The sequence below is a fragment of the Sceloporus undulatus genome, chromosome 2 (genome assembly GCF_019175285.1).
Source record: "Sceloporus undulatus isolate JIND9_A2432 ecotype Alabama chromosome 2, SceUnd_v1.1, whole genome shotgun sequence".
In the NCBI taxonomy this organism is placed as follows: domain Eukaryota; kingdom Metazoa; phylum Chordata; class Lepidosauria; order Squamata; family Phrynosomatidae; genus Sceloporus; species Sceloporus undulatus.
Genome location: NC_056523.1, coordinates 35,492,025 through 35,518,100, shown reverse-complemented (window position 1 = coordinate 35,518,100; position 26,076 = coordinate 35,492,025). Strand labels below are relative to the sequence as shown.

Below are 26,076 nucleotides of genomic sequence, written 5' to 3'. Positions count from 1 at the left end.
GTTTCAGGCTATACAACTGTAGCACTATGATTCCACTTTAACTACAGGTTGAATTTCCCTTTTCTGAAATGCTTGGTATCAGGTTTAATAATTTTTTAAGGGGGGGAGGGAATTTTGATCTACTATGTACTGTATTTTATCGTTGTTAGCCGCCCCGATTGACCTCAAGGGGCGGGATATAAATAAACTTTTATTATTATTATTATTATTATTATTATTATTATTATTATATAGGTGTGTTCTGAATTTCGAGGGCAGGGGGTTGGATTTTGGAATGCCTGCATTTCGATATATGTACATAATGAGATATCTTGGAGATAGGACCCAGGTTTAAACACAGCATTCATTTATGTTTCATATGCATCTTATGCACATATCTTGAAGGTAATTTTATCAACATTTTTAAAATAATTTTGTTCATGAAACAAAGTTTGTGTACATTGAACCATCAACTTTTAGTACTTGGAGTATTTCAGATATCAGAATTCCAGATAAGGAACACAAAACCTCTACAATAAATGCATCCTGGGGAATCCTAGTGTTTGAAGTTTGGTGAGGCACTAGAACTCTCTGGCTGAGAGTTCTAAGATCCCTTCCACAAACTATAAACCCCAGGACTCCATAGGATGGAACCATGGCAGTTAAAGGTGAATCATAGTGCTACAGTTGTATAGCCCAAAACATTCTAGACTTTAGGAAAACTGATTTTAGTAAACTTAGAGAAATACTGGGGGTGATCCCATGGTCAGGAATACTAAAAGAGAAGGGAGTTCAGGACGGATGGGAGTTTCTCAAAAGGGAGATACTGAAGGCACAATTTCAAATAGTTTCAGTGAGGCAGAAAAATGGGAGATATCTCAAGAAACCAGGATGGATGACTAAGGAACTTTCAATTGAGCTAAGTTTTAAACGGAACATGCATAAGAAATGGAAAGATGGGGAAATCACCAAAGAGGAATTCAAACAAATAGCGAGCACATGTAGGGGTAAAGTCAGAAAAGCTAAAGTGCAGAATGAACTCAGGCTTGCTAGAGAGATTAAGAACAACAAAAAGGCCTTTTCTGGATATGTCCGCAGCAAAACGAAGAAGAAGGAAACGGTAGGGCCACTGCGTGGAGAAGATAGCAAAATGCTAACCGGGGACAGAGAAAAGGCAGAATTATTCAACACCTTCTTTGCCTCAGTCTTAAAAGATGCTCAACCTGAGGAAAATGGAACAGAGGACAGAATAGAGGAAATTCAGCACAGAATAAGCAAAGAGATAGTACAGGAATACCTGGTTAATCTAAATGAATATAAGTCTCCAGGACCTGATGAACTACCTCCAAGATTATTAAAAGAACTGACAAATGTAATATCGGAGCCATTGGCAATAATCTTTGAAAACTCCTGCAAAACAGGAGAGATCCCAGCAGACTGGCAGAGGGCAAATGTTGTCCCCATCTTCAAAAAGGGGAAAAAAGAGGATCCCAACAATTATCGTCCAATTAGTCTGACATCACTATCAGGAAAGATTCTAGAGCAGATCATTAAACAGAGAGTCTGTGAACATCTAGAAAGCAATGCCATAATCACAAAAAGTCAACATGGGTTTCAGAGAAAGGAGTCATACCAGACAAATCTTATCTCTTTCTTTGATAAAATTACCAGCTTGTTAGATGAAGGGAATGCTGTGGATATAGTATATTGTGATTTCAGTAAGGCCTTTGATAAGGTTCCCCATGACATTCTTGCAAACAAGCTAATGAAATGTGGGCTAGACAAAGTAACTGTTACATGGATTTGTAATTGGTTGACTGGCCGAAGCCAAAGGGTGCTCAACAATGGCACCTTTTCATTCTGGAGAGAAGTGACCAGTGTGGTCCCACAGGGCTTGGTCCTGGGTCCAGTGCTATTCAACATCATTATCAATGACCTGGATGACAGAATTGGGAGCATACTTATCAAATTTGCAGATGACACCAAATTGGGGGGAATAGCTAATACCCCAGAGGACAGGATTAAAATTCAAAATGACCTGAATAGATTAGAAAGCTGGGCCAAAGCTAACAAAATGAACTTCAACAGGGAGAAATGTAAGGTACTGCACTTAGGGCAGAAAAATGAAATGCACAGATATAGGATGGGGGACACCTGGCTGAACGAAACTATATGTGAAAGGGATCTAGGAGTCCAAGTAGATCACAATTTGAACATGAGTTAACAGTGTGATGAGGCAGCTAAAAAGGCCAATGAAATTTTAGGCAGCATCAATAAAAGTATAGTATATAGATCAAGGGAAGTAATAGTGCCACTATACAGTGGACCCTTGTTATACGCTGGGGTTTGGTTCCAAGATCCCCCCGTGTATAACAAAATCCGTGAATGCTCAAGTCCCATTACAGATAATGACATAGCAAAATGGTGTCCCTTATAAAAAATGGAAAATCAAGGTAAATTTATCCTTTTTTGGAACATTTTCAAACTGTGTATGCTTAAATCCGTGTATAAAAAATCCGTGTATAAGAAGGGCCGACTGTATTCTGCTCTGGTCAGGCCCCACCTGGAATACTGTGTCTAGTTCTGGGCACCACAATTCAAAAAGGACATTGAGAAACTGGAGCGTGTCCAAAGGAGAGCGACTAAAATGGTGAAGGGTCTGGAAACAATGCCCTATGAGGAAAGACTCAGGGAGCTGGGGATGTTTAGTCTGGAGAAGAGAAGGTTAAGAGGTGATATGATAGCCTTGTTTAAATATTTGAAGGGATGTCATATTGAGGAGGGAGCAAGCTTGTTTTCTGCTGCTCCAGAGACTAGGACCCGGAGCAATGGATGCAAGGTACAGGAAAAGATTAAAGGAACTTCCTGAAAGTAGGGGCTGTTCGGCAGTGGAACACACTCCCTCGGAGTGTAGTGGAGTCTCCTTCCTTGGAGGTCTTTAAGCAGAGGCTGGATGGCCATCTGTCAGGGATGCTTTGATTGAGATTTCCTGCATGGCAGGGGGTTGGACTGGATGGCCCTTGTGGTCTCTTCCAACTCTATGATTCTATGATTCTATGAAGACTGCGGAGTGTGAAAATGTTCATGCGGCCCGTTGTATTTTTCAGTACTCAGGGAAATTATGAAGTGTGAACGAGCTTGCTGGACTAACTGAGATAGTCCTAAAACAGAAGCACTGATAGCATAGTCCAGAATTAGGAAGAAGAGCAGGAGCAGGAGGGAGGGGAAACAGCTACTCCCAGAATCTCCAGAGAATTGTAGTTCAAGATCTACATTACCAAGGTCTAGATTTTAGTGTATGTCAAATTCCCTGATCAAGTAGAGGACTATGCAGGAAATAAGAGTTCTGTTTCCATGCTCAGGATGGTTCTGCTGCTTCTTCAGAGCCATTCTACATACATACACCAGTAGACTTCAGAAGCGCACCTCTTCAGATTTCAGGGAGATGTTATATTTTAAGTGCCTCTCCTGTAATGCTGTTGGGAAATGCTTCCTATCTTCATCTAACTTAGCACATTAGGGAGAAATCTATACTTAACTTCTCTCCCTTCCCACCCCTCCCAATATCCTCATATCCCAATAGCCTCATGTCAGTCTCTTGCAGGAACATTTTAACAAAAGGTGAATAACAGAAAGAAAGAAAGAAAGAAAGAAAGAAAGAAAGAAAGAAGTGGAGGCACACAACAGAATCAGACTAGTGGGAATATATCTGCTGGCCTTGTCATCTATAGAACCTCCATAATGACCCATTCAACAGATGGCAGGACAATCCCTGGCATGGACAGAAAAAGAAAGCATTGCTGAGGCTGCAGCTTCACTCTATTTTGGAGTTTTGAATTACAGGTGTCTCCAACTCTTCAACAGATCATTTTTTGATAATCTGCTCTGTTGACACTATTAAATTAATACCAGAACCCATTTATTTGACATATGGTCTGCTCTCTCAACAAATATAAGCACAAATATAAAGTATGAATGTCTGTAGAGTGCTATGTAATATGGGTTCTGCATTTCAACAATTTCAGTGCCATGGTCCTTAACCTGTTGAATAATTGAAGAACACCTGTATTGCCCACATGTGACAGAATGGCAGCTTGTTGAACCATTCAGTCATCTCCCTTTGAATACAGCTGACCAACCGTAGAACTAAAGTAATGGGAAAGCTGTCTGCTGCCCATCTATCATGACTATCTGTGTATCACATGACTGTATGTGGACCATCATTCAGAAGTCTTTGGATGCTGATCCATCCACTGCTACATCCCCCCATTACTGCCTCAATAGAGAGAGAAGACTGAGTAGAACGTCAACAATTCTTGAAGAGCTTGTTGAGCATGTTGGAGCTTTGCTCCCTGACAATCTCTGTTAAATACTTTGGGGGCAAAACAGAAGAAATCCAGACTCTATCTTGCTGAACACCTTCTCAGATCTAACAGTTTCTCTTGAATATCCCCCACCCCACCATCCACACTGCTTACCACTTCTGCATAAAGTATAGATCGGCTTTCAGCTCCTAGCCATGAAGGTACATTATGAGGGGAAGTATCTACTAACTAATGCAAAGGACACAGGTTCAAGTCTTACCTATATAGCATTTTCTGACAGACAAAGTAAATCCTATAGGATGCCCTAAAAATACTGAAATGAAGAATATGCCTTTCATTTAACAGTGGAGGTGGATTACACCCAACACCTTTCTTACATAATGAAATGTGTCAGCTTCAGGGAGCTTTAACCCCACCTCTTCTATAAAGAGTAATAAGTGTTCTAAAATGGAGAGGACGGATAAATGTTGAAAAATGATATCAATAAAAAATTTGTAGTACATTTTCCCTAATACAAAATGTCAGTGATTTACTTCTGTGCAATACAGGTTTAATTGATTCAAATAGCATCAGTAGTAATTAAAATATGGATTCTGAAGCACAACTGTTAGCTCTCATCACTCACCTATTAAACTTGCCATAGATGCTGTGTTAATTATCTTCCCATATCCTTGATTCAGCATAATGCGGCCTGCAGCCTGTGATAGAAATTAAAGGAGAGACCAGTGACCCCTTTTGTGATTCTGCTAATAATGACATGATAATAAATTAGTCCTCACTTTTCATAAGAGTTTATGTGCTAAGTAATTTTCCCCCTCTCTAAAGTGCTTGATGTAAAAACTTGATATGGAAAAAAATGGTTAAGTTTCTTTGGCCATTTGCTTTCCCAAAGTGGCTCCCAAAAGCAAGTGAGAAAAAGTAGGGTTGTATTCTAAATACAGACACTCATTGATGAGAAACCTCCGTGCCATATATTGACAAAGGACTAAATAAATTTTCAGAGCATATAAACATCAGTTTGCAATAGTTTTATTTATTTTTATTTATTACATTCTTTTTATTCCCCCCTTTCTTTCAACTAGTTCTGGGTCTTATGCATGTTTCCCTTCTTTTCTTATCTGCAGAACAGTCTTGTGAGATAGATGAAAATAAGATTTAACAACTGGCCCAGGGTCCCATCATCATGATCATAATGATCATCACCGTTGTTGTTGTTAGCTGCTTTTGTGTAGACCTTAGCTCACAGCAACCTTGTGGAGTTTATCACAATGGGGATGACTTCAGCATTAAAGAGAGATTAATGTGCATTTAAAGCATCCCATAAATAAAGCGGAAATTGTGAGTAATTGTACAACTGATTATCACACGCAATTGCAGACAGAAAGCAATATTGGAAATACATTGTCACTGAAATCCTGAAAGTAAAAAGATATGCATTAATGCTTCTTTGTGACCATTTTAATGGCAGGTTTTGTGTGACGTCATGTAAAATCGTTACACATAATTACACAATTTTTCCAGGATATTCATGGGATAAACTCCTGATCTCCTTCGTTTGGTAAACTCCTGTGAAATGCCTCCAAGCCCACCTTTTTTCCTACCGTCAGACTCAGTCCTACAGGCTCAGACACAATCCCTGACAGAGTCTATCTATCTGGCATGTAGTCTTCCTCTCTTTCTACTTTCCTCCACCTTCCCCAGAATCATTGTCTTTTCTAATAAGTCATGGTTTCTCATGATGTGACTGAAGTATAACAGCCTCGGTTTAGTCATACTTCCAGGGAGATTTCTGGCTTGATCTGTTCCAGGACCCATTTGTCTTTTTGGCTGCCCATGGTATCTTCAGCACTCTTCTCCAACACCTTCTCCAGCACTCCTGCATCATCATCATTATATTTATTTACATCCTACTTCCACCACCACCCAGTTTGTGACAGTTTTAAAAAAGCAACAACAATTAAACCATCATAAAAAATGAAGCCGGCTAAATTAAAACAATGACAAATACAAATACAAAACTTGTAAACCGGAAGCAGCCACTGAGAAGACTCTCTCCTGTATTCCCACCAAACCCCCTTAGAGGTTGCTTATGAGTGTTGGCTTTCATGCAGACCTTGACCTAGCTGAAAACACCATCTAACATGCCCCACCCACTGCACAAATGCAATCATCCATAGATTTTTTTACTCAATGTAAACTTCAGGAGAGTAACAGGAACATTCCTAGTCCTTTTTTAACCACTACTACACTGTGCTAAATCTTTGAAGATTGTTGTATCATTAAAAATAATATTTGCATGCAGCTGACTTCTCATCAGCTACTTCTTTTTTCTTGATAAAGGTCTGAATCAAAACTAAGAGACTAGCCTTTTTGTTTTGTTATTTAAATTACCTGACAAATCTATAGCTTATGTAGGAGTCAATGAGATCAATGGGTCTTACCACTTAATAGACAGGTATTGTATTGAATGGGTATTCCAATTAATTTTTGTCATCCAATCACTGCTCTAAAAACCCAGGCGTGATGTGCTGTCCCTGTGTTTTACAGTTCTGTTATTTTCTGTTCACCCCCCCCCCCCCCCCCCCCCCCCCTGGTGGAAGTCATGTTAATTGACTGGTGGACAACATATTTTAAGAAATGTGGCAGAAGAAAGTTGGGGGAGTTAAAAGAATTTTTGAAGACTACTTGCAAGAAATTAGACAATAATTAATAACTTGAGACTCTAGGAAGATGAAATACATGGATCAAAACCCACTTCCACAATTCATATACCTCTGGGCCACAATAAATTATTTTAAGTAGTACAATCCTTTCTGAAATTATAGAATGTAGCTCCTCTTGTTTACCATGTCATCTCTAGAGCTTGGTATCTTATGAGACCCTTACACCCTGTCTTAGACATAGGTAAAATAATTCAAGTAAAATCACAAATCACATGTCAGTTCATTACATTCTTTGTTGATCTATGCTCCTGTGTATATATATTTTTGCTGCAATGACCAGAACTGGCTAATAAGTCACACACAAAATTTAGAGACGGGAAGGTTACTAAGCATTACAGTGGTTTTGAAACCAAACGGCAGTAATGGTAATAGGGATGGAAAGAATATTCTCCAGTATCCGTTTCCCAATCAAAATGACAATCTCACAGTCAGGAAGAGCTGTCAGGAAGAATAATAGAGCAGCTTGACTTTTCCACAGATTTCTCTCAGTATCCCAATATACAAAAGTGTTCCAGAATATTTTTCAGTGTTGAGAAACATGTGACTTTTTGTGCAACCCCCCCTCAACGCACATGCCATTTCTACATGACATTTTTGGTGCAGGAAATGTGTTTTTGCAACAAAAAAAGCCATGTGGTTGTCTGAACATAAAATCAAATCTCTGGAACACCTTGAGAACCTCAATTACTGGGAGAACACTGTGGAAAAATACTAATTTTCTCTAGCAAGAGGAAGAAAGCTACATAAGTTGTTCATGAAAGACAAAATAATTGAGGATTTGCAACCCTACATGGTAGTAACTAGCAGAATGGGGGAAGTTGACAAATTATTCTTGCTAGAGTTTGTGAATTAGGCAGGATTATGCCTGACAATGCTGAAATCGTTTCTCATTGTTCAGAAATGAGGGACATTTTTATATAGAGCTTTGGGGATCCTATACTTACCTGGCAGCACAAAAACAAGCCTCGTAAATTTACGTTAAATGTCTTGTCCCATTCTTCCAATGAAGTGTCTTCACTTGAGGAGTTCATGTTGATCCCAGCATTGTTACATGCAATATGGACTGTGCCCCACCTAGCCACAATCTTATCAAACATTTTCTGGATATCTTCTGGCTTGCTTATATCTGCTGCAACAGCCATGCTTTTTATCCCTAATTGAAATGAACGCAAACAAACAGAAAACACCTTAGCAAAGAGACATTGTAGCACCTTTGAGACTATCTGAAATAAAGTAGTTGGCAGCATAAGCCTTCATAGACTTAAGTATACTTCCTCAGATGCATTTGGAGAAAATACCCTAGGTTTGTACTTATATTTTTACTCCTCCTCATTTACTGACAAATCTATTGGAAATAAGTGTCTACAGATTTTTTCAAAGAAGTAAAATATTTACAGCATTGAGATTTCAAGCTATGACCTCTTTGGTTTGGATAATAACATACAGTCAATTAATTCATGCACATAGGATTACAAGTTCAGGATCACCCAATGCCTTGAAGTGTCCAAACCAAAACCTGGTTAATTCTCTTTCTCTCTCTTTCAGTCCCTCTCTCTCACACAATCACATACACATGCACCCACACATACAGAGAGCGAGTGTGAGAGAGAAAACATACTTTCCCTTTTTCACATTAAGGAGATTATCACATACAAAAATAAAGTGAGTTATCCCTGCTGGGATACAGTCACTTACAGGATGCAATTGGGAATTATTGCATGAAACATGCCACTGATACCACCAGGCAGCTGCATCCAGGCTGCATCCTGGCTCCCAGCCATGCTCAGCCAGACGATTTGCACACACGGAAGCTCCTGTGTTTGCAAATTGGCTGGCTGAGCACAGCTAGGAACTGGCATGCAGCTGGGATGCAGACACCTGGCAGCATCAGCAACATTTTTCATGCAATAATTCCCAACTGCATAGCGTAAGCAACTGTATCCTGGCAGGGGTAAGTTGCTTTATTTTTGCATGCTATAATCTCCTAAAACAGGTAAAAGAGATATTCCCAGATCAAGGTGAAATGAGGGGATAATTCCTTCTCACTTACTTGGAGAAATGGGATAAGGAACATTTAATCTAGCCTCCTTGTTTCTAGTGAGAATGTGGATATAGAGCAGAGCAGAGCAGAGAGTTAGCCCTGGCAAGTATAATGACTAGAAGGGAAAGAGGAAACTAACTAGTAAATTACATAGATGCCCTGGAACTAGAATCTTCACAAATTACAGCCTTGCAAAACTGTAGCAAACTGCTGGAGATTTGCACATAGCTCTTTCCTCATGCCCAGAGCAGAGTCCACAAAACAGGAGAATTTGTCTCCCACCTAGAGATGATCTATGAAAACTCAAGACCAATCCCTGAGAACTGACAACCCTAACACCAAACCTTTTTTATTTTTGTAATACAAAGGGGGGGGGGGGGGAAGAAAAGGTCCATTACATTTCAGTTTGTTTTTTTTCCTGCTTCCAGAGATCCCAGACAGGAATTTCTAAGTTATCTGTTAAATTAATAGGAACATTTTCCTGGTGCTATTAAACTTTGCCTGCTGTGGAGATATGATGACCCTTCTGTTACAGTATGTAAGCCACATGTTGTCATTCTCGCTAAAAATAATTACTAGGAAAATATATTAATTTGTGCTCATTTTTTTAAAAAATTCTTTTTTTTATATCCTGCCTTCCTCCTGAAACTGGAGAACAAGGTTGCCTTTTTAAAGCTTTATTTTTCTCTTTTTTAAAGGTCAATGAACATATTACAATAAAGAGACTGTTATAATATCAAAAGTATTACACACACAACCAATTTCATCCAGCCTTTCAGATTTTGGTGGAAACTTTGAACACTGCACCATCTATTGGCAAATGTTCACAATTGCCACTCTTTCACTCAGCTGTTTGAATGTAGTCAGCCTTCCATATCCACACATTCTTTATCCACAGATTCAACCATCTATGGGTTGAAAATATTTTAAAAATATAAATTCCCAAAAGCAAACCTTGATTTTTCCATTTTATATAAGGGACCACCATTTTAGTAAGCCATTTTATTTAATGGGAGTTGGGCATCCATTGATTTTGGTTTCCACGGGGTATCTAGGAACCAAATCCCAGCAGATACCAAGAACTTACTGTATACTCTCCTGCTAACTGTTAAGACATAACCTTGGGTCTCTGATTAATTTTTTTCATTTTGAAAAGAGAATACGTTGGAGAAAGAGTCTTGTGAATACAAAATGGATGTAAATATATTTGAGAATGAAAACAGAGTAACCTCAGAGAGACAAGACCTATAGGGACTCTTGAGATTCTGTAAGGGTATGATGGCACTACCTTTCTTTGTTCCTGTGATGCAAGAGGTTATTCTGATGGTAGCAGTGCTGCTGGTAGGGTCTCCCATGTCAGACAGGCTTTTGTTGTGGAGCCAGACTAACCATGCCAAACAGCTACAGGGCAGCAGCTGTAATGGGAAATGACACTGACAATAGCAAAGACAACAGTGATGGCACCATAACTAACACCTGTATCTATGTATACATGGTAAACCCCATTTGAAAGTCTTTTACTATGAAAACCCTATGATGAGACTATTCAAACTGAAACAAGAGATAGTGACAGGAGATGACACTCTCAAGTCTGAAGGAACGCAACAAGCTACTGGGGTGCTGCAAAGTACAAGTAGCACTATGGCTAATGATGCAATGGGACTCAAACCAGAAGGATGCTCAGCTGTTGATGCGCTCAGGAGTGAAATTAAAGTCCAAAACTGCACAACACATACAGGAACATGAAATGTGAGAAGCATAATTTGGGGAAGCTAGACATACTAAAACAAGAAATGGGATGTATAAATATTGCAATACTTGAGGTGAGGCAGCTGAAGTGGACAGGAATGGGATATTTTGAGTCAGATAATGACACAGTATTTTAAGCAGGAAATAAAAATCTATGAAGAAATGGCATGCAATTAATAGTGAGGAGAAATGTAGCAAAGGCAGTGAAAGGATATAATGCAAAGTTTGACTGAAAAATGTCAATAAGACTTCAGGGAAAACCTTGATCCCAATTTATGCCCAAGTACAGAAGCAGCAGAAGAAGAAAAGCTGGAGTCCAGGAGGAAATTGATCTCAAACAGGACTTCTTGTTAATCATAAGCAATTGGGATCCAAAAATAGCAAGCAGGGCAAAAATCAAAGATTGTAGGAAAAATTGGCTTAGGATCAAGAAATGAAGAAGATCAACTGATTGAATTTTGCTGATTTTCATTTATTCAACTTGATGGCAATGGACAACAGTAACAACTGAGATTTTACAAGGTTCATTTTCAAGTAGAAACTTGAAAATCATACATTTGCTCCTGTTTTAAGGAGACTCCACATTTTCTTTATGTCTCAAGACTGAAGTGTGAGAAGTGGTATTTACTTTCTCAAAAGACTACTTTTGTTCAAAGTTTGGAAAAGTTGCTTTTTTAGAGTCTAGCATCCATGATCCCCCAGCGAGCATGAAGAGTAACTGGAAGCAAATTAATACTAGTCAGAAAATATATGCAGCCCTCTGCTTATTCCTATACAGCACTACTGTTGACAAATGCCCTTTTCTGCCATTCAGCAAAGAAGACACCTACATTTTCCAGGTATTTGCTTACTTGGACTTTCCTCGCTGCTGGGAATGTGCAATCCTCCTAAATGTGAGTGCAGAGAATTTCTGCCTTCAGTCATTACTCTATCTCTCAGTCTTTCCAACACTACCCCCTTTCTCTCACTAATCCTTAAACCTGTATCCAATTATGACCTTGCACTAGTGCAAGAACTGACACTAGCATTGTATTAGTACAAGACCTATCGCTATCACTAGAATTAGCCCAAGGATTGGTTCCTGAGCAATTTTCCACAAGTGGTTCTGCAACTGGCTTTGAAAGATATAATCTAACCAAACTGCATTGAGCAAGGATTTAAACTTTTGCTAACATTAAGCTGGACACAGGCCTTAGTCCTCTAGGAGGAGGAGGCACTCAGACTAAAGGTAAAACTGTAATATATATATATCCAGCCTCTTCCACCACCTGCCTCTGCCGTCCTGCCTCCTGCCTCACCCATACCTTGTATGTCCACTTTCCAATAGGGTAATCTTACTTGACAGTCAAGAGGTATTTCTAGACAATGAGTTATGTTTAGGTAATCGTTTCACTTTCTCTTTGTTGTGTCAAACTAAAGGAGCCTAGTAAGTGGCATCCTAGCCATACTGAGTCATTAGCTGAAGGCAAAACAAAGAGCCAGCAAAGAGGACAAAGTGCAAGGAAGCATTAAGTTGGTAATATGGCTGCCTCCCTGCATCACACCTAGCTGCATTACACCCTATTGCTGTTCTCACCATTGTTGTCTGCCACCACTATACTCCATAGAGCCAGCATGGTATAGTGGTTTAAATGTTGAAAAACAACTCTGGAGACCAGGGTTTAAATCCCTGCTCAACTATGGAACATACTGGGTGAGCTTGGACAAGTCACACTCTCTCAACCTTTAAGGATGGCAGATGCAACCACCCTCTGAACAAATCTGCCCAAGAAAACCCTGTGATGAGGCTGCTTTAGGGTTACCATAAGTTAGAAATGACTTGAAGGCACACAACAACCAACAACAATACCCCATACTCCATACTATCTTGGTCTCCGGCTCTGGTAAGTAAACCTTCAAGGCATGTTACTTCTCAGATGGCTCCTAGCTCAAGCAGTAGTAAAGCATTCAGTCTTTGCTTGGCTCCTGGCTGAAAAAAACAATCTGGGTGATAAGCTGTCTAATAAGTAGTTTGTTGTTGTTGTTGTTGTTGTTGTTGTTGTTGTTGTTTTGTGGGTTTTTCGGGCTATGTGGCTATGTTCTAGAAGAGTTTCTTCCTGGAGTTTCACCAGCATCTGTGGCTGGCATCTTCAGAAAATGCTTGCCTGGAAGGAGTTGGTTATATATAGTATATATAGTGTATATAGTATGTGACCTGGGAAGGCAGGAGTGATTTGCATGTGTATTGTTCTGTTGCTAATGGCAGGCTCAGGGTGGGAGAGGAAACCCTTAAAGTAAACAAGGTTTGCCTACCAGTCCTGAAAAATAGCAAGCTGGAGACAACAAATGCAAATGAGAAATCTGCCAGGGTCAGAGGTTTCCCTGCAGACAATGAGCACTAATCAAGCAGACACTAATCCTCTTTTGCAGACCCTCCCACCCTGAGGCCTGCCATTAGCAACAAAACAATATACATGCAAAACACTCCTTCCTTTTTAAGTCACACAATATAATATACCCAACTCCTTTCCAGGCAAGCATTCTCTAAAGATGCCAGCCACAGATGCTGGCAAAACGTCGGGATAAAACTCTTCTCGAACATGGCCACATAGCCTGAAAACCCCACAAAAAACTATAGATGCCGACAATGAAAGCCTTCAATTTCACATTGTCTATTAAGTCTTCATGTGAAAGACTGGCATTGCTGAAGAATTATAGAGCAGAGCATAAAACAGACTGGAATGAGGCTTAGAACTGTTGGCTGGCCATGTTTTCCAATGCTACAATGCCTTTTAAGAGTCTTCACCTATTTTTCAATTACTTCATCTTCCTAGATTGAGAAACTTCTTATCTAGCACCCCTCTATAAAGTATGCCATTTTCTTAGAAAATTTGTAAAAACTACTATATCATTCTGAAAGTTTGCAGGCTTATCTGCTTCTTATTTTGCAGACATCTCTGTGTTGTCTATCATTTACATTATATTAGTCTACAAACAACCTAGAATGATCATTTTTTAGGTAATGCCCCATATGTAAAGACTGCTCTTGTACAAATGTTGTTGTATATCAGCTTCGGCTGATACACCAGCAGCACCCCTACCTAGAGCTGGAGGATCTAAAAATGGTAGTGCACACACTGGCAACCTCGAGGCCGGACTTTTGCAATGTACTGTACATTGGGCTACCTCTATACCAAGTTCAGAAACTTCAGTTAGTTCAAAACATGGCAGCCTGGTTGATTATTTTGATTACTGGGACATCCGGGAGTGGTTATATTACACTAGTATTAAAATCACTACACTGGCTGCCAGTTAGTTTCCTGGCAAGGTACAAAGTGCTAATTATTACCTTTAAAGCCCTACATGGTTTGGATCCAGGTGACCTACAGGATCGTTTCCTCCAACACTTCTTTTGATTCCCAATGAAAGTCAATGGGAAGCACAAATCAATAGATTTCCACATTTTATTTTGGTTTCAGGATGTGTGTCAAACCAGCATCTCTGGGAGCTTGAGGTGAATGGTGTGTTTTATTGTTGATGCTGTGTGCCTTAAAGTCATTTCTGACTTATGACAGCCTTATATGTTTTAATAAACAAACTACAGTTGAAAAATGTATTCAGCTCTAGTATTTAGGTAGCCTCAGAAGGACAGTGATGAGGCAAACCAAAAGTATGAGGCCAAAGATTTTTTAATATTAGTTTTCCTCTCAAAATGAGAAAATTGGCATGTCAGTATCCCATACATTCACGCACCCTCATGGGGCTAAGCTATTATCTTATAGCGGCAACAATTTTAAAATGAGTTCCAAGTGCACATGCTAATAATAATAATGAAGGTAATAAACTGGCACTGAATGATGTTTGGTCCAAACTGGCCTTAATTTGTTGTGGCTATACAACCAATCATGTTGTCTTTTGATGCCATAAATATGAAAGAGATCAGAGTTTCTGTTTGGCTGTACTTTGTTAAGAAAGTCTTAAATGCCATAGCTGACACATGATTTATTGTATGGAACACCTTCTTTTGCTGGCTGATTGATGTGTATTATATAGAACCTGTTAACAAAAGATTGCTCTCCTCTGTTCCCGTCAGTCATGCCTCATTGTATGTTATTTTTCCTTCAAGTACCCCAGTGAAGAATTCTATATAGGGTAATTTGCTTTCCTGGCTGAATCATCTCTGCTAGGCAACAGGCATATGGCTAGGCTATGTTAGTCCTTGTTTACCAACAAAGAGTTGATGCAGTGCCTTTAGAAAACTCACATTAAAAGCAGTGTTATTGTATAGAATATCTTTTAGCCTGCAGGGCAGCATCCCCCCTTACTCCCTCAAGATGATCGTTCTATCTCTGATCTCTCCATTACTGTCCTAAATAGAATCTTGTGAAGCATCTTTCCAAAGCCATGCTTGGAAACAGAAATGCTGAACTGCACAGAAAAGGCTTACAATGGCAAGATAGCATAAGCCAAACATCACATCTACAACTACAGAAGCCCCAGGTACAGCTTCTTTCAGAATTCAGCTGCTGAAATTAGAAAAAAGTTTGAGAGAAAGAATAAATAAGAGTAGATGTGTACATGAAAGCATTTGTGTCTGGTGCTAAAAACAAGTTCTGAGACTGTGTGTGCATAGCAAGGATCCTCCCTTTTTCAGCAACTACACCTCCCTTTTCCAGCAATTTTTCTACTCCTGAATCCAGCAAGTGAACCTCTGGATTTCACTGAAAAACAAAGTGATTTTGAAATGTAGCTCCCACTCCTGTTCTACATCAGCGCTCTGCAGTGTTTTATCCACAAAGTGAAATGCATCCCCTAAGCTAGGATGGTGGGCCAGAGCTTGAAAAACCAGAAATTTTGTTCTGAATGGCTTTGGGGGACTGCAAAAATGAAAGGTTTGCTCAGCTGAATTTGCCATCATGGGACATAATGCCATGTTGTGCTGGCCTGTTCTGCACTGGCAAGCACATACTGTGCTCTCCATTTCACAGATGAAAACTGGGACACACGTGTGGCAAGAAACATCAAAAAGTGGATAAGATGGCAAAGGTTATTAATGAGAAACAAGCTAGGAAAGGCTACAGTGTTTTATTTTTGTCAGATGCTACTGGGAAGAGCAAATTTTCACCCCTGCCTCTTATCTTTCTCCTGCTGAGCCAACGGAGTACAAACTACTTTTACACTTTGAACTCAGTTTGTAGCAAGTGATGTAAGCTGAGGATCAAGGGGGAAAGTGGAAGGAGAGAGAAACTAGGATATTCTAAAAGCAGCAGAAAAAGTGGGATGGTGACTGTCCCTGACAAACCAGGACAGTTGGAGGGCATGACATATGATTCCTATGCTTGTATTTCTAGGCACAAAAACAAGCAACCATTGCTAATTCTGCCAGAGGTATACAGAAGATAAGCTCCTTGCATCTGTATTCTTTTTATATATACAAAAATGAGACTGCTGATCACCTGAGGGAAGAATGAGGAGATTCAGAACATGGACCCTAGAACATGATCAGGCAAATTGGACCACCAAGACTCCTATGTAGTTGAGTGTCCTTGGAAGCTATCAATCAGAAATGTACATATGATCATGCACACACACATGATCAATATTAAGACAGCTAGTTGAATGAAAAGGGGAAAAAGACTGCATGCCATCTATCCTATTCAGACTAACCTGGGAGTAAGCTGCACTGAACACGTGGAAGTGAGTTTTAAGTACGCATTGTGCTTGTAACAGCCTTCACATTTAAAGATGATTGGATGATTTAAAAAGAAAGAGGGAGAGAAGTGGTGTGCTGTCCTGACAACTGTGCCCTATAACTGCTCCTTTTACATCAAGCTTGGTAGATACACTTGGTTTTAGTGTACAGTCCTCTATCTTCCAATATATCTGCACAGATTTTGATTTTAGAATTGTGTGGTGAAGGGATGAATGAGACAGGAGACCTTATAGGCACTTTTGCATTCATTTCATAGGGTCGTCATTTTTGGTTTTTTCCTTGGTTGTTTTATTTAAATTTGCAACATTTTGTCATTGCTTTCAGGATAGTCAGGTTGTTTCCTGTTTCAGTCGGTTGACTGTTGTTATTTTAATGCAACCCATCCCGCATTTTAATTGTTTTGTAAAAATGTACCTATAAGTAGACAAAATTAATAACAAGATGTCTTAAAAACAGTTTGGGGGTCCCTGGGTCAGAGATTGAAGATCTGATAATATAATGGAGCTTGGTAAAGGTATTTTTGGACTATTAACTTCCAGAATCTTCTGGCCAGGGTGTCCACTGACTGTGGGTGGGAGTTGTAGTTTAAAATGTACCTTTATCTGTACAGTATTGTACAATACTACTTTTTTAAAAAGTGGGAAAACAATTAGCAGCGGAAGAAAAACCTACAGTTTTTCTCCACTGTATTTCAATACCTTTGAGGTTCAGCTCACATGCTACTGCATCCGCCTTTGCAGGTATCAGATCCACAACTGCTACTTTGGCACCTGCTTCACCCAATGCATGACAAAAGGCCCGCCCAATCCCCTGGCCTCCACCAGTGACATATGCAATTTTTCCATCCAGTTGTAGGCGGTCAAGGATGCGACGGCCACGGTAGCCCCAAAACACTTCATCTTTCACTACTCCCTTTGGGAACAGAAACAGAAAGCTTTATTCGGGCACAAGGGAGGAACATTTTAAACAAAATATATAAAGATGGGTTTTGCACCTTCTTCGTGTGGTTAGAAATCTTTATAAGCCTTTTGGAGGTAATGACTAAATACATACTGCCCTCATGTGGATAAGCCATGCATAGCAAGCACATAAATTTTAGCATTATTCAAAAACATTGCATTTGTTGCTGCAGACTTCGTAAATGAGTGGAATAAAGTATTAGAGTATCTTCATGTGCTCAACACTGTGCAGTTCTTACAAGCTCAGTCTGAAAGGGCTATTGCTCTAGGGTTTTTCTTCCTAGTGGCATGCTTCCCAGACCTGTTTCCCTCAACCATTTCTCAGACTGCCGTGCCTCAGAAGAGGAGAGACACATCTGCCACCTTCAACTTGTTGGACGAAGAGAGGGAATAAATAAATAAATAAATATGGCTTCACAATTTGGATACTTATTATCAAAGAAAGCTCTTTAAAAATGATTGTGTAAAACCCCAAGTTACCACTACAAGGTTTTTTCAATTGAGAAGAGTGGAGTAAGTATCCTACATTTGAAAGAACAATAAATTGTGAGCGGTGGCACTTAGATTCCCATTTTAGTCTCTGTATGGGCACACATAGCTCATTAGAGTGCCACTAGAGATATCTTAGCTTCTGGATGCTAGGTTCCACTGAGAATTGAACTGTCAAATAAAAATAGAATGGTTAAACAGGATGTGCCACAGGGGTGGCTAGCACATAGGAGCAGAACCACAGCAAGTCACCCCCAATCCAGATCCTTGTCAGATGAGAAAAGTATGACTCCCCTTTTTCTCTTTCAGTCCTTATTGCATTTTTCTTGCCATATGTTCAAATAGGAGGAAAGGAATGAGTGGTAGCTATTGGCTGCAATATCAGTGGAGCGGTGAATCCACTCCAGGCTGTAATCCTGCCTTTAAGGGAACTAACCAAGGTGCTGAATCTATTTAGAGATTAAAATTCACTTTCTCACTGATATTCAGAGTCACTGGTCATTGCTAAAAATAGCCATGCTCACTAGTTGGCATAGTGCATGTTTTATCTTATTTATTTATTATATTTATATCCTATGTTTCTCCCAGTGTGATGGCTTACAACAAATTAAATTAAAATACAGCTAAAAACTTACCAATACAAAAATTTTAAAAAATGGAATAAAACAATTCTCTTAAAAGCACTATCATAAAACATTTCAAAACATATTTAAAACATAATAAAAAAGACAAAAGCACATCACACTCCATGAAAAGAAACTTATTCCAGAATGTGTTAAGAGCTAAATAAAAAGATTTTTGCCTGATGTCAGAAAGAGACCCAAAGAGGGGCCAAGTGAGCCTCCCACTGGAAGGAGTGTGGGAGAATGCACTGATGAGGCATGTCCTCACCAAACATGTCTGCAATGATGGGACCAAAAGAAATGGGACCAAGAGAAAGCCCTCTCTCAAAGATCTTAAGATGTGGCCAGGCTTATGTATGGAGATACCATCTTCTAGACACTCTGAACCCAAGCTATGTACAACTTTAAAGGTACTTCAAATTCCAGTATTTTGGATTTGGTCAGTGACGCTGTTGCATCACAGGAGTTATGTGTTCCCTGTAACCAGCCCTAGCTAGTTTAAGGAGTCTGGCTCAAGGAGTCTGGACCCACTGAAGTTTCTGGATAGTTTGCAAAAGCAGCTCCAGACTGAGTTTGTTAAGCATATGGAACGTGATCAAAGTATATGTCACCATGGGCAGATGTGCCAAAATGGTTGCCAAGGGCGGAGGCACTGATGGCATTGGGGATTGAATGCCTTCGTAGCCTTCCAAAAGGGCTTCTGGAATAATCTCTTCTGGCTTCCACTACTGGCAGAAGACTAGCAGCAGCAGAGCTTCCTTCTACCCTACTAGGAGTGTAACCCACCAATGGGCCTCGCACTCTGCCGGTTGATGGGCACTTCCATATCATGCTGCGAGTGTTCAGCTGCTCTCCTAGGGATCACAGGACTGCTCCTCTGACTTTCATTTTTAATATTTCTGGTGTAGATGTTTAAATTGTTTTTCTTTTTTAAAAAATGCTATTTGCTCATAAGGCTGGGAGAGAAAAGGCAATAGTCATTTGGTGGTATGAGATATGATTTTCCTCACACTGGAAGGCACTTTCTTACAAATTTAATTATTAATTATTGTGATGGATACATTAGTCCAGGACCAGTGATTTAATCTGGGGGGTAGGGGGCACTTCAGCTATGGCAAAAATTTATCACTGATAAAATCCTGGTTTTTGCTAATTTGGGGAAGTTATCAAAAGCAAGCTGATGGCAGACTATTTTCCATGGTTGATAGAGAAAGCCAAGCCATGGATAAAAGATCTCAATGAACCCTTTTCAGATGTTCATGAACCATGATGGATGATCAACCAAGATGGATAATCAAACATCTGATGGGGGGGGGGATCAATACTGTGCTAGCTCTTCTTCTTCTTTACACATTGCTCTCAAAGTGGGAACAGAGTCCATATGCATATATCTCCATATGTGGGTACCCCCACCCCAAGCAACCTGGTACTTTGCAAAACTGTTAAGTAAAAGTTCTTTGCAAGTTCAGACCTTAGTGTGGAGGTCAGGGACAGGGACAGCTTGATCTTTTGACAGAATCATAAATAGTTTTCAGATTACTGTATTTATTTATCATCACTCACTGGGCTTTTCATGCGTTTATAAGAATAAGTTTTATTTGGCACCTTAATACAGTACTGCCTTTGGCCCTTTCTTTGTTTTGAGGATAACCCAAGCACCATCTCTCTTAGCTCGCAGGAATTTGGAAACAGTAAATATTTCTAAAACAGATTCACAAAAATTGCCTATGTGCCATGAGAATGTAAACATGCTTTCTTGGAAATGGCTTGGTGATTTCAGGGGGATTTAACTGTTAGATAAAATATGCATTTAGAGTTGCAGGCTTGGAGAATTATTTTTATTTCTCCAGGGTAGGTCAAGTTGTGTTTCCAAAAAAAGGTGAACTTTTACTAAAGCCTGGAAGTAACTTTAGCATATTTACACGTAACAAGTACATGAGGGTGAGGTGATGACAAGGGTATAAGCAATGTACATTTCAAAAATAACTTGTAGATTGGGAATAAAGTCATTTTACTGATGGAATAAAAACATTTTCTAGTTACTCTTGAATTTTACTTTTTAAGGGCATTTGTATGCATATTAGAAGCATTTTATTCTATTGTTTTTATGTTTCATACCATTCTGCTTTAAATCCTAATATTTTATTTAGAACAAATGCAATGCAAACTTGTAGGATAGTAACAAGAAACAGAGATTTCTAAATAACTGCAGTGGGTAACCAACAATGAAGGGAACGGGCAAAACGAACACATGTTTTCAACCTCACAAATGCTAGATGTATACTAGATGTATATATCTAGGACTTTCCATACATGAGTGCAATTTCATGAGATGCATATGTGAGTGGCAGTACTGGAGAATAAATCAAACAAAAATCTGAATGGGAATGAAAACACAGGTAAGGCTTACTAGCAAGTCAACTGTAAGACAGTACGGTAAGATATAGTCTGAAAACAGGGCTGCTGCATTAACAAATTCTTTTGAGAGATGCAAATACATACTCTTGGACTGGACTCTCCATGAATGCAGAATGGTTGTCTTTGGAGAAGTATCAAACCACCTTCGACAGGTAGGATCACCTTAGCAAATGAAAGCACAGTTCAGGAACTGCTTCAAACAATACACTGATGTTGAGAGGAGTGGTAAAAATCATGATGACTATCAAATGTTACCTGATGAGGTATGTTAGCATCACTTTCCACTGGACACTTGTTCAAAATGAAACAATTATCTTAATAGCATATTTTTTGACATAAAGACAATGTTGAAAGTAGCAAGAAGAAAACTGAAGGGGGGGACCCATGGTCATTCTAGGCATCTATAGATGATCAATTAAGAATACCTGTACACTCAAAAACACAGACTGGCATTCTGTTCTGTGTTTAAAGTGTTATAAACTAGATTTACAACTTTATAAAGTTAACTATCCACATTTACAATCTTGGCACCATTGCCACAATTACAATACCCTCCCCACAAGCCCACCTTAAAAGCTAGGCAGCCACATCAGCCATGGAGTCCTGAGGAACTTGTGAGTGAGACATTGAAGGATGGCACGCTATAGTGTGAAGAGCAGAAGCAAGGAGCCCGATAGGTTTGAGGGGTTAGATGGGGAGACAGATCATCACTGGGAGGAAGGCAAGCTTTAAATTAAATAAATAAGTCCTCCTAAGTCTAAATAGCAAGTGTGGCCAAAATGGATTTGTAGTGGTGCATTGTAGAGCAAACAAAAATATATATATAAATCTGATTTTTGCAAGGAGGGAACTAAAGTCATACTTCAAATTAATAGGACTATTAGGAACTCTCTGATGGTAAATAAATATAAGTATCTTAAAGACAGATGACTGCTTATATGTATATTTGGTGGAAGAAGCAGGTGGAAAGGCCTAAACAAACACATTACTTCTATCCAAAAATGTGCAAGAGCTATTATAACATCATAGTCATCCTTAATTGCATCGCACTAACCTGCTCTGTGCGAAGATCGGAATTAATTACTTGATTCAGTGTTTTGACATCTAATACATTTTCATCTGCTGTATTCTCCAGGTAACCATGTCCTTTCATGAGTGCGTCCCTCACGCAGAGCATCCCATCCATCCTCAGCAAATGGTTCTCCATGACAAAGCGATAGTACTCTGCAGGGCTCCTTTGATCAGCATCAATAAAGACTATATCAAAATCTTTCCCCATGGCTGCAAGCTCCTGGAATCAAAAACAGTAAAATCATGTCAAAGAAAACATCACAGCCATGTGTTATTTGGCCCCCAGGCCAAAACAAGTCAGGTGCCCTTGCTCTAAAACAAACATTTTTCACTTGCTTTCTTTAAAAACAAACCCCCCAAAATACAGCTGCCAGATAGTTTTGATCGGGACTAATAACTTTTGCTTGGTGGATCCACGTGTCCTGAGTCAGAACTTTTAACCTCTGCAGCCTTGATGCATTTGGATTTAGTCCTACACTGATACTCTTAGGTTGAGCACAATCACGCATGATAAAGAGCAGAAGACACTGTAGCATATAAACTGGCTCCCAGTGCTTGGAAGCAACAAACTACCTTGGATGAATTACATTTCTTAATAGCATAGGCCATAGCAAAGCTACATTTCAAAAACAGTGCAAAGAGAGGAAATACAATTACTTCAATTGGTGTTGTGAGTAACAGTCTAATTACATTTTAATAGTTTCCTTTGGGGGCTATTTGAGGATTTTTAGACTGATGTTGACAGGAATTTTTCAAGTTACCATTCTCTTCTCTCTTTGAAAATTTTCCTTTTTAAGGCAACAGGAGAGTAATGGAAACATTTAAAAGCAACAAAACATACCATGTAATGAGTTACCATTTGTAAAAACTGCAACAAGCAGCAAAAATGGATATGTTTTCAGGCACTATGCAAAATAACCGGAACTAATCACCTTTTTAAAGTAACATTCTGAGCTCCACGATGTGTTGTCTGTGGAGGCATTTGTGGGAAAGGTGACCCACCCTGCTCTAAGAATCCAAACTGAGACCCTGGAGGCTTTTGATAATGGGATGTATACAGGATAAATTCTAATGGCAGACAAACATCAAGCACATTATAATTTGTGACACCTTGTGGTTGACATAATGAGGTAGTAATCTTTTATAGGGGACGTGGAAAGAGTACAAGGCCCTTAAAAATAAAAACACCATTAGAATATTTTACTGCATGTGGACGTCCACCCTTGTTGCTTCTGGATGCTCTACTATTGCGTACAGTTTATATTCACTGGCAAAGCTAAAATCTCAGGGGAAGCTAGAGAGGGAATGCAATTTCTAGTAATAACAGCTCACAACAGTGAATACTATCCACTTATCCCCACAATTTCCAGCTATTTTGGACTCCTTTCTGAATTAACCTTTCATATCAAAAGGAGCAATTCTACACACTAGAGACTCCGACACAATTTCATGCATAATTTATTCACTCAGTTCAACATTAAACGTGGAGTCCTTGACTTTGTCAAGGTGGATTCTGTTGGCAGACTTCACAAGCAGAAAAACAGGGGGAAATGAGATCTGCGCTTCAACCTCTTCACCTAGCCTGTCGAATAAACGAGAGGAGGGGATGAAAAAGGCATCCAAAGTCCCTAACATGCTTCCACAGTGTGCTGCAATTACAGGAATCTTTTGCAAATGTGGTGTTATTACTTCCCAGTATGATCTTGTTAAGGCTTTCAAATGGAGGGATCTGAAACTTCAGCAAAATCTAAATAATAAAGCTGAAAGCTCCTAAGCTAAAATAAATCAATACAGTGCAACTACGGTGGGTTATGCCATTCTAATACCATAGTATGTCCGTACCTCAATATATTATTATTGTGGGATGCATCAAACACTGGGACAGCAGAACAGAATTGCTAAGTATTACTGCTATTGTTGTCATCATCTCAGATATTTATCTATTTCCTTTAATAACCCAGCATGTTTTAGAAAAAGAGACAGAATTAACCAAGGGCCTATATGCATATGTTCTGACCAGGCTTCAGCAAACCAACAAGCAGACAAAGGCTGTAGAGCAGAAGGCTACTGCAGGATAATTCAGTTTGGCAGCTGTTCAGAACAACATCTGTAAAGGGACTGGGGAATGTGTGAGAATAAGTCTAGCCTGCACATACAACCGTCTGCTAATTCTCTGCATTGTGTACCTGAATCCCCTCCTGTGAAGCCTATTGTGTTCTCTGAGTTGCCGTATCCTTCACTTTTTGGCCGATCACATTTCCTTCAACCTGCTCCAAAGCATTCTAATAGGAAATATGTGGCTTTCATGTAAAGGTGATCCTACATGGGTCAATAAAAACCTACTTCTCATAGAACTCAATCCCTTGATTCTGATTCTGAGGACAGAGACTTTTGTAACCAGGGACAATCAAGGATATTCTCAGCATGTTGGAGAAAAGATGCATGAAGCCGTATTTCTAAGGAACTTATTGCATTGTTGATAATATTTTAAACAAGCAATTAAGTACAGGTATACAGGTATAATGAAGTAGATATGTTCCTAGGTAATATTCTTCAACAGAAAATTTAGTACCAGAGGCAGAAAAAAGCACAGAAAGAATAGGTTCCTGCACCACAAGCAAAGAAAAGTACTTCAGTGTGTTCTAATAAACTAATAATATGCATATGTGCAAAGAAACAACCAGGTAACCCTTCCACAAACAAACAAGACATTTTGTACCTTCTAGATACCACTAGGAATGTGATTTCTTTCACCAGCCTCTACCTTGCTTATGATTTCTATTTTAGTAGCTAAACTTATAAATCTATGTGAAGTTGAAGGCTTTCATGGCCAGCATCCATAATTTTTTGTGGGTTTTTCGGGCTATGTGGCCATGTTCTAAAAGAGCTCATTTCTGAAGATGCCAGCCGCAGACGCTGATGAAACATCTGGAATAAACACTTCTAGAACATGGCCACATAGCCCCCAAAAAACACAAAAAGTATACATCTGTTTTTTAACATGCCGGGGAAGGGAGAAAGCTTGTGAGGCACGCTGATCTCCCTTTCTCCTTTTCCTCTCTGATTTGCTGTTCACACATGCTTAAGGGTTGCCTGCACTGGCAAAATAAAGTAGCTCCAAAGCAACCTGAATCCACACAGTTTAGACAATGCACAACGTGAAGCCGGAATAAATCAACACAAAGCTGCACTCCAGGAATAAAAAATGGAGCAAAAAGAAGTTCTGATACTTCGTCTTAATCCAGAAAATATGCATCATCTGAGATGCATATAAATGGCACAGTTCCAGTACAGGACCAGCAGGAAAGCAAAAAAGTGAAAGTACAACAAACAGGGCAGGTCGCCAATAATGCAATGGGTGAAACCAGACAGTCCAACAAGGGACATGGGGTGAAGAGAGGTGAAGGGGGCATATATGGGGGGGGGGGGACTCCATGATTGTACTTTGCCAATTTGTCACTGGGCACACCAATGCATTGATGTACTGTTGCGCAGTATATAGCATGTGTACCTGTGTGACCAGGCACACAGGGGTCCAATGAGATGACATCTGGGTGGAAGGAGGGAGGTAAATGGTGGTCACAGGCGGTGCGTTTCTGCAATGGTGCACATGCATGGTATGAAGGCAATGAAAAAATAACCAAGCGGAGCAGCTTGACACTGTACAGTGTGGACTGCCCGTGAGTGTTCAGCCCACCTTCAGATCTGGCCATATGAATAGAGGGTCTTCCACCTGCCTTCAGAACACCTAGGATTGAGCCGCTTTATCCTGTCAGTCTGCTGAGCTACTTAATAAGGGATTTTGGAGGTAGCTGTTGTTTAATAATAATAATAATAAATAATAAAAATTTTATTTGTATACCACCCTTCCAATGATCAGGGTGGTGAACAACAGGATAACAATACAATACAATACATGTATTAAAATGCCGTACATTACACAAAACTATTAAAACCAATACTAAAACCCCATCAACCAGCTACCATTGCTGTTGAAGGGGGGAAAG

At 39.5% G+C, this 26,076-nt stretch overlaps 1 protein-coding gene across 1 annotated transcript in view; it reads right to left on the bottom strand.

Moving 5' to 3' along the window:
- Positions 1-26,076, bottom strand: part of LOC121920321 — a 60,795-nt gene that overhangs the window by 16,165 nt on the left and 18,554 nt on the right. The window contains exons 5-8 of the mRNA XM_042447453.1: positions 22,053-22,289; positions 17,208-17,421; positions 7,972-8,180; positions 4,930-5,002 (exon numbers count right to left, since the gene is read on the bottom strand). Coding sequence (XP_042303387.1) covers positions 4,930-5,002; positions 7,972-8,180; positions 17,208-17,421; positions 22,053-22,289 — 733 coding nt within the window. The remainder of the gene's footprint in view (positions 1-4,929; positions 5,003-7,971; positions 8,181-17,207; positions 17,422-22,052; positions 22,290-26,076) is intronic.